This window comes from Sinocyclocheilus grahami, unplaced genomic scaffold (genome assembly GCF_001515645.1).
Source record: "Sinocyclocheilus grahami isolate Dianchi unplaced genomic scaffold, SAMN03320097.WGS_v1.1 scaffold506.1, whole genome shotgun sequence".
Lineage (NCBI taxonomy): Eukaryota > Metazoa > Chordata > Actinopteri > Cypriniformes > Cyprinidae > Sinocyclocheilus > Sinocyclocheilus grahami.
This window is the reverse complement of record NW_015505685.1, coordinates 167552-177492: the sequence shown is the minus strand read 5'-3', so window position 1 is coordinate 177492 and position 9941 is coordinate 167552. Positions and strand designations below refer to the sequence as shown.

General features: G+C 36.9%; 1 protein-coding gene across 4 annotated transcripts in view; it reads left to right on the top strand.

Annotated features, from left to right (window-relative positions):
- LOC107554559 (leucine zipper protein 2) overlaps window positions 1–9941 on the top strand; it is a 164755-nt gene that overhangs the window by 110507 nt on the left and 44307 nt on the right. For all 4 annotated transcript variants that reach the window (XM_016237112.1, XM_016237110.1, XM_016237109.1 and 1 more), the window contains exons 8-9: window positions 8222–8296; window positions 8550–8717. In XM_016237112.1, coding sequence (XP_016092598.1) covers window positions 8222–8296; window positions 8550–8717 — 243 coding nt within the window. The remainder of the gene's footprint in view (window positions 1–8221; window positions 8297–8549; window positions 8718–9941) is intronic.

Genomic DNA, 9941 nt, shown 5'->3' with positions numbered 1-9941 from the left:
ATGCAACAGCCTGTCACTGGCAGTCCCTTATGATAATGAACCATGGTTTTACTAAAATGGCCATAGTTCAACTGTGGTATTTGTAAATTTGAATCATGTGTAAACAAAAAACACATTTGAACCATGTGTAAACAATATAACCTAATAAATTACAATTAAAGCGTATTGAATGTTAAAATGTGTTTTAAACAAAGTTAAGTGGTTATCATTACCCATTTTACTCTTAGTAATTTAATCATTTAATAAATTTCATAATTTAAAAGTTTAGTTCAGAAGTATCGTATCGGTATCGATATCGACGATACTGCCTTGAAAAATATCGGTATCGTATCGAAAACAAAATAAGTGGTATCGCCCATCCCTACAGTCATAGTGACAACAGCCAATCTATGAAGGTAGAATGACGTCAAAAAGATTTGCATATGCAGGGTAATATTTGTGGAAGTGTACATAAGACTGTAAGCGTAAATTAAATTTGCATGCGCAAGAGAAGCTTTGTAAAGGTGTAAATCGCGTTTCAAGCGCAAGAAACATTTTTTTGCAGCATTTTACTGTTACTCGTAAGTGTAATTCATGTATTGTGAAACTGCAGCTTCATGCTAACGCAAAATAAATATGATCTGCATGCTTCCATTTTTCCACACTTTTGGCACGTTTTTTTTGCCAAAAGCACTGCAAGCCTGTGAACAGTGATTTGCAAGCGAAAACAACAGTTTAAAGAACTGCAAAATGGATTGACTGCATATAACCAATCTGTATGTGTAAAAAAACAAACTGTTGCAAATGTCTAAATGACTTGTTGTGCATGTGGGGCAAAACGTTCCCGAAATAAACCGATATGTACAGCTCCGTCTTTCTTTTCTCTGCGCTTACAATTCTGGCACGGTTCTCTCACTAACTGAGTTTTGCAAGCGTGAGGGCGAGGCCGGGTCCACCTTCTTCTTGTAGCCAATCAAATGAGCCTCTCGCTGACTCTCCATTTACTCTTATCTGACTGGTCCAATAAACACATCATACCCAAGACATTAATCTTCATTTAGTTCAGGATCGTTCTTGCTGTCGGAATGGTACTTTTAACATACACATACAGTAAAAATTTTTATTAAAAAATAACAACTTAATTAAAACATGCTCCTTTCATAAGCTGTGTTCCTTTAGGCTAGACTCCCATGTGTTCATACTGAATTGCGAACTGGTGTTAACATTATTTGGTTTGGTTTGGCTTTACATTGAAATGTCATAGCCTGCTTACACCAGTGAGCTGATGTTAAACTTTATAATCAAAATGATGTTATGTGAAAATGCTCAACACTATGGTATCACTATGGTATCGTTACACGATAGTATTACAGATGATAAATGGTGAATAAGTTAGAGATAAATATTTTAGTAATATTTTGTAAAATCCTCTTAAATTACAACGTTAAATAAAAAAATATTACTGTTGGTTCTGTTGGTTCAATTATTATTGAACCAAATTTGTGTTTAAAAAATGGATCAGTAGACAGGTGAAATTATGCATGTATTAGGCTAGTGCAGATACCTGCAGATAGACCTTCTTTAAGTATCATCAAAATTACAATATAATATTACAATAAACTAATATGTCATATAGCCTGTTAAGGAAGAGAAGGAAATGGCACAGCTCGAAATTCAGTATGAACACATAGCCTAATGGTACACAACTTATAAAATATCATGTTTTAATTAAGTTGTTATTTTTTAATAAATTTTTTTACTGTATGTGTATGTAAAAATAACCATTCCGACAGCAAGAACTAAACTAAACTAAATGAAGATTAATGTCTTGGGTATGATGTGTTTATTGGACCAATCAGATAAGAGTAAATGGAGAGTCAGCGAGAGGCTCATTTGATTGGCTACAAGAAGAAGGTGGACCCGCCCTCGCCCTCACGCTTGCAAAACTCAGTTAGTGAGAGAATCGTGCCAGAATTGTAAGCGCAGAGAAAAGAAAGACGGAGCTGTACATATCGGTTTCCTCTTGGATTATTTCGGGAACTTTTTGCCCCACCTGCACAACAAGTCATTTAGACATTTGCAACAGTTAGTTTTTTTACACATACAGATTGGTTCTATGCAGTCAATCCGTTTTGCAGTTCTTTAAACTGTTGTTTTCGCTTGCAAATCACTGTTCACAGGCTTGCAGTGCTTTTGACCATCTTTTGGTGAAAAAAACATGCCAAAAGTGTAAGCGCGGAAAAATGGAAGTCAGAAGCATGCAGATCATATTTATTTTGCGTTAACATGAATCTGCAGTTTCACAATACATGAATTACACTTACGAGTAACAGTAAAATGCTGCAAATAATTTTTTCTTGCGCTTGAAACGCGATTTACACCTTTACAAAGCTTCTCTTGTGCATGCAAATTTAATTTACGCTTACAGTCTTATGTACACTTCCACAAATATTACCCTGCGTATGCAAATCTTTTTGACGTCATTCTACCTTCATACCAATCACATTAGTTTCCTGGTGTTGCATGAATGCGATTGGCTAGCGTCTGCACTAGGGTATTTGCATAAGGCGATCTGATTGGAAAAAAGTTTTCAACTTTTGCTGCGAGCAATGGACCCAACACTACGCGACGGACCGACAATTCATTTTGCCAACGCTTGACATCACTCAGTCAAAGTAAACTAGAGGCGTTGACGCCGATGCCCCTTGTGAATGGGGCGTAAGGGTAGGTTTAGAGTTGGGGTAGGTGTAGACTGTAATAAAACACAATCTAATAGGTAGAAAAAATTATTTATTGTTGGTTTCCTGTAGCTGTATCCCTTCTTTCTACAACCGCGAATATAACACATAATTACTGTATTTGCATTACTGTAAGGGTAGGTTTAGGTTTGTGGTAGGTGTAGACGTTAAAGGGGTCATATGATGCTATTTAAATTTTTCCTTTCTCTTTGGAGTGTTACAAGCTCTTGGTGCATAAAGAAGATCTTTAAAGTTGCAAAGACTAAAGTCTCAAATCCAAAGAGATATTCTTTATAAAATTTAAGAGTCAACCACGCCTACCTAAAACAGCTCGTTCTAACACGCCCACACATGTCTACGTCACGACGTAGGAAGATTTGCATAACGCCGCCCAAATGTTCAGGCAAAGAAAGAAGGCGTAACTTTTATTCTCGCTGTAGTATTGTTGCCGCCACCGCCATAGGCGCTGTGTGTTTCGTTATGAAAGCAAAACTACTTTGTTTGGCCTTCCAAAAGAGAACGATATCCGCTTCGTCATGCCTAGAGCTGATCCGTGCTGGTCGCTGAGGAAATACATCAACTCCGCGCTGTGAATTGCAGGATCGGCTTTCACCGTGGACGAAGCAAAATCCAGTCCGGGGTCATCACATGTGGTTGCCGCAAGCCCACCGGACGCTCCTTCGTCGAATCCTCCGGCCGCACCGTTCTCAAGCCCGCCCGCCACTGCTCACTCTAGCCCTCCGGCCTCCGCTCCCTCTAGGCCTCCGGCCTCCGCTCACTCAAGGCCATGGTGTGTGATGCTGTTTCGTTGTGAAAGGAAACTACTTTGTTTGGCCTTCCAAAAGAGGACACGACTAGAAATCAGTGGTTAAGTTGTATTTACAACACTGTTCCAGAACAGGTTAACCCAAATATTCAGATGTGTCCAGAACATTTTATGGAGGACTGTTTCCTGATCCTGGTAGAGTAGACTACAATGCCGGCTCTTCTAACTCACAGACTGTAAGTAAGTTTTTTATATTTAAAGAATTTACCACTGACGATTCAAACGCGAGTTTTGAGCAGTGTAAAGTAACACTTGTTGTTTTTAATTTCTCCGATCACAAATGCAGACATGGTTTTATGTTTACACGGCGCGATGCAATGCAACATGTAAAAAGACAGTATAAGTCATTATAATTAGTAATTATGTCCCCACTGGATGCAACAAATGCTTCGTTTGTAATGGGTTTTAATGTTTGGGTCTCGTCGCTCCGGCCGGACAGGGCATCACAATATGGTAGGGGCATAACATTTCCGTCACACACTTGAGGTATTCGGCCAATTACAACGCACTGGATAGCTGGCCAATCAGAGCACACCTCGCTTTTCAGAATGATGAGCTTTTTAAAAAATCGATGTGTTTCAGAAAGGCGGGGCATAGAGGAGAAACAATAATGTACAGTATGTGGAAAATAATGTGTTTTTTGAACCTTAAACCGCATAAACACATTTCATTACACCAAATACACAAAATAATGTTATTTTTAGCAGCATCATATGACCCCTTTAATAAACCATAATTTTACAGGTAGCAATTTTCGTTGTCGAGTTGTACTACCCACTGTTTAAATGGGAGGTAGCAAAATCTGACAGGGTAGCACAAATCGACAGAACACTGGCTTTACTGACAAGATGCGCATTAAATATCGCATGCGATTTATTGTGCAGCCCTAATGTTAAAGAATGAAAGTTTTTTAATTTTTTTTTGAACTGGTGCCCCCCTGGGAGTTGGTGCCCTACACAAACTGTGTACTCTGGGTATAGGGAGCGGCGGTACTGACCACAGTTCTGAACCTCAAAGAAGTTCCTGTTTGGCTTACTATTGTGTGTTGTCTTGTTACTGTAAACATATACAAGATATTTCTGATTCAGTTTACTATGTCAGTCAGTCAGAACACATCACCAGATATTTTAGTTTAATTGTGCAAAGAATTTAATATTGTGTAATACTGTGAAATATTATTACCATTTAATATAACTGTTTTCTATTTTAATATATTTTAAAATACAATGTATTCCTGCGATGGCAAAACTGAATTTTCAGCAGCCATTACTCCAGTCTTCAGTATCACTTGATCCTTCATAATATGCTGATTTGGTGCTCAAGAAACATTTCTTATTATCAGTGTTGAAAAAAGTGCTGCTTAATATTTTTGTGGAAACTGATTTTTTTTTCTGGATTCTTAGATTAATAGAAAGTTCAAAATGACAGCATTTATTTCATCTTTTGTTTCTCCTTGCTGAATTAATTATTATAAAAAAAAATTGGAACAGTATTGTATAAATTTTAACCAGAAGAGAAAGAATGTCAAATTCAAATGCTAGAAGTTAGTTTTACAACTTTTAGGAGTATGCAGGCATTTAGAGTTTCCACAAACCACTCATGGAAAATGGGTTCTTTTAACCACTTTTAACCACACTGACTTCTGAGATGTTTTTGAAAACGCAAACAAAGCAATGTGAATATCACCATCCTAAAATGATAATCTGTGTTTTTGGCCAAAATAATAAAAATTAGAAGTAATATGTGCATTTTAATTGAATGGTTTGACCTTTTCATGTGAGATGAGTGTGAAGAGTCATGTAAAAACAGTGACCTTTCCTGCCATGCAGGTTGACCTTTCCTCCCTTATTTGCAGTGTTAGATGGGAAAATGTCAGCTGATATTTCCAGCACATTGCCCTTTGGTACCACCAAATAAATACTGGGTTTTCACACAGAGTGCATCACTTTACAACTATTGTTTCTTAATCGGGAAGACAGGCTAACACGTGTTGTAAAATATGTCATGTGTATGTATGGCAAACTTTTTCAAAGAGCAATATCCAATCTGGACTTACCTTCTGCTAATGTGTTTTTATCCAGGCTGTACATCTATTTCTGCCTCCCCCGTTTGAGGGAATATCGATGTAGGAAGATTATCCTTCCTTCTTTTACATTCATGATTAAAGAAGTTCTTTTCAGAGTTTATATCTAGAGTTGCCTTTTAAGTATGAGCAGGTTTGAAGAGGCATTGTTCAGTAATGGGAAGCAAAGGAGGAACATTCAGAGGCTTTGGCTAGCACGGCAAAAAGCTAGAGAAGGACAATGAGCAAGACTGCCTTGTCAAAGTATTTTCCCCAGATCTAGCCAGAATTAAATAGATTTTCTTTTCTTATGCTCAAAGTGCTGCCATTTATCACAATCATGTCTTGTTGTATTGGAGTGAAGTGCCTGAATTATGCACATGTATATGTCAAATTATTCATAGAGTGTTACATATTGTGCAGCACTGCTGTTTATCCAAAACGTATTGATATAAAGCATTAGCATTTGCTTGGTACAGTAGTGTAGGGCGTCAGAGATGTCTCACAAAGCAACACAGCCACTGTCAGCACCACGGAGAGCACCGTCAGAGGAGGCCTCAAGGTGTGCTGTTCAGGACCAGGGATAGCTCCTAACAACAGGTGTGATCCTTTTTCCCTCTGACAGGGAGTCTCAGGTGCAGGCTCACTGAACGCAGCAGTCACCGAGCTCTGCAGAAGGACCGAGGCACAGGGTACGAGACCACAGGATTATTTGACCAAAATGACTAGAGAAGATGATGTTGAAACCTACCTCGATCTCTTTGAGAAAGCGGCCCAACGAGAGTGATGGCCCAGGGCAGACTGGGCGAACCTGTTACTCCCTTTCCTAACTGGGGAAACACAGAAAGCCTACCGTGATCTCACTGTTCATGAAGCAACCAAATAAGAAGTGGTTAAGAGAGAGAAAAAATAAAGAAAGTTAAGTTTTGTTCCTGAGGTTACCCACCCAGTCCTGGGTCTAAAGTTGACAGTAGTTATACTTTATCACCTGATCTACCATCAGTTCTCTTCAGTTCCTGAGGCAATAGACCTTTCTTGTTCAAGATTCCATTTTGTGATCCATCGCTTTGGTGGCTCTTCTCTGTTGTGCTTGAAGTCTGTGAAAATAATTACATATAGATTGAAGATTAAATTGTGACGGCAATGGCATAGTAGCTCGTTATAAGAAACAATCTGAATGATTGCAATGTTCTTTCTTTTAATTATACTTTGAATACTCTTTTTTTTGACAGCTGCTTAACTAGCAATTAGGATGTTCCACAATTTACTGTGATTATGGTAATATTATAGTGATTGAAAACAAACCACATTACAAAATATCCCACAATTATATAAATTTGTCAGCCATAACAATGAACATTCATTTAGTCACAAGTACATTTCTAATGTAACACGAAATTAAATATTAAAGATTTATTTAGTTTATCCAGCCAGCCATATTAACCTTATTTTCACTTCTAAACTACTTGTGTTTTGTTGTGTATTAACTTAACCACGTATGTACATGCTTAACCACTGAGTCACTGAGAAAAACACTAAGAGCTATTTTGCTTTAGACTGATGTGTCTTACATTGATTTTGTTTCTTGCTCAAAACTAAATGCTTTAGCAGTTTCTAAAGGTTTCACCTCGTTCTAAAAAGCTTTTCACAAACGAATGTTTTTTTTAGCACAAACTAAATGACTCTTCTTTTTTTTGTTATTTCAGGAACATTCAAACTTGTGAAAATGCTAAATCGTGGCCTGTTCATGTTAGATTTTAGATGACTACTCATCTTTAAGAAACTGTGTGAACATTTCAAGTTAATTCTGTAAAATATGAATACCGAATTTCTCTCTTATATCCAAGTGTGCTACTTTTCATATTCCAGATAAATTGTGCTAATCATCCCAGATGGGCAATCTGTATCACCTGTTCACATCTCAATGTTGTTGACTGCACAAACAGCATCACAGTCATATAGGAATATTTATGAAACTAAACTAATGACATACTGAGGGCAAGTCATTATGTAGTTCTGCCTGAATGAAGAGCATCACGCTCAATTATATAAGCATTCACAGTAGAGTTCATGCTACCCGAAATATATTATATATAAATAAATCTGTAAAGATCTAAAGATAAGTCTAGCAGAAAATAAATTGTGGTTCTTTGGTTAGTTTTGCTCATTATCCACAATGTCTGTGACGACATTGAAATGCAGGATTCAAATATAATTTAAACCTTAAAATAAACCACCAATTTAGGATTTTAAGATTTTTAAAACCAAAATTAAATATTTAATAAAGACATATTTAAGACTCCGGGGTTTTTTTCTATGCCAAATCAAATAGCAAATTACCATATTCTTCTCACATTGAAGCTCAAAATGCTCTTTAGATCATTTTTAAATCACTGTAAACCCATGGTTATTATTAACAATTCATTTAAACTGTTATGCTGATAATGCCATTTGTAATTAATAATGCATTGAATAAAAAATGTATTAAAATTAAAAATGCTAAATATAAGCATCTCTAGACTTCTGGAAACCACTTTAAATATAAATACACAATTTGAACTAAGGCTTATGTCAGTTTGGTAAGATGATAAGAGGATCAATGCCTCTTCTGTGCAGGGTCAGCAACTGATGGACTTGGAGAATAAACTCAAAGTAGCCAAAGATGAACTGGAGAAGGCAGCGCTGGATAAGGTAAGTCAGGAGCCGATCAGTTTCATCATTCCAGTTGAGGTTTACTGTTTTTCTCTTTTGCTGTCTTTTAAAATGAAAACTTTGAGAATGAATTATATTATCTTATAAGGGCAGGGATTTTGCAATTTTGACAGACAGTGTGAAGCAAATAATCTCAAAGCAGATAAATGCTTTGAGGACAAAAGGTTAAGATGACAGTGTGATAAACATTTGCCTATTACTCTCATGCGTTGTCTCTCTTAATTTGTTGCAGGAGTCACAACTGAAAGCCCTGAAGGACACTGTGCATATCTGCTTCTCGTCTGTCCTACACAGCCAGACAGGAAGTTTACACAGATTTCCAGCCACACCCATCAACCTGTTGAGGTACTCTGCCCTGGCCAACAATTCAAGAGTCACCTTTCAGCAGCCACATGCAAAGGTACTGGCACCCTGAGGAAAAGCCATTCTCAGAATTTGATGTAAAAGCACAGAAATAGATTTTAAATGGCCTTCATACATGACCAAGATAGGCTTTTTATTATGTTTTATTCATGAAGTCCTTCCTTCAAACATTAAAAGGATAGTTCAAAAAGTTATTCAATTACTTTTTTGTCTGTAGAACAAAACATTAGAATAGGCACTGCAGTCAGAGGCGTGCCTCCTCAAATTTTTGAGCCAAGTGGATTTTGAATGCAGCTTCAAAAAGACAAAAAATAGCAGAATAATATTTTTTATATTTGATACAATCACACCAGTGTGATAAAAACGTTCAGTGCTGCATATAACCAGCTGCTAAATTCAAATCTGCGTTCGCTGACTGGCACAGAGCCAGAGACATACACGTTTTTACAGTGCTGCGCATTTTAACCAATCACATATTATTCTGTTGAGCTTATGAATGCAATGGCCAATCAGAGGCATTCAGATGAGTTATTGCTGAAACGCCGCTGTTTTGTTCACTGCGCGCGCTCGCTGATTGAATTCTTTCATCAGAAACAACAACGTGCAGATGTACGAATGTAAGTACTAAAGTAAGATATTCATTTTACACTGTAAACAGCTTCATTGATTACAATGGGAGTTTTTGAGAGTGCTTGAACTCTGTCTAGACTGAAGTCAATAAAAATGTTCTTTGATAATGTAAATGTTGTTTGCTCTTGTTGTGTTGTTCGACTCAATATTCAGACTTTGTTGATGCTTTTTAACATAAATCAACAGCTTTCAGCTACATGCTCACTCATGTCTCTGCCGATCTCATTCTCGTTCTGTTCTCGCGATATCACTACACTACAGCTCTCTTTCTGTACAATGAAAGTGTTATAGGCTAATTAGTAGCCTAACTTAAGTAACTTGAAATGTTTAAATACAAAGTAAGTTGCATTAAAAATATTTTATGGCATGACACCCATATCTCGTACTTATAAAAGACGGGTTTTTATCCATAGTTAATAGATTACACTATTAGGCTACTTTGCCCATCGCCCATAATAGGTGCAAAATGCATTTACTTACACATTTGAGAATCGAGACATTTCATGATATAGTTAACATGTTTGGGCATATATCGAATAAAAATTAAAAAATTAAATTAAAATAAAACATATGCCTACATCAGTTATATAGTACTATCGTGGCTGCTGTGTGTCACATGACAAACATGACG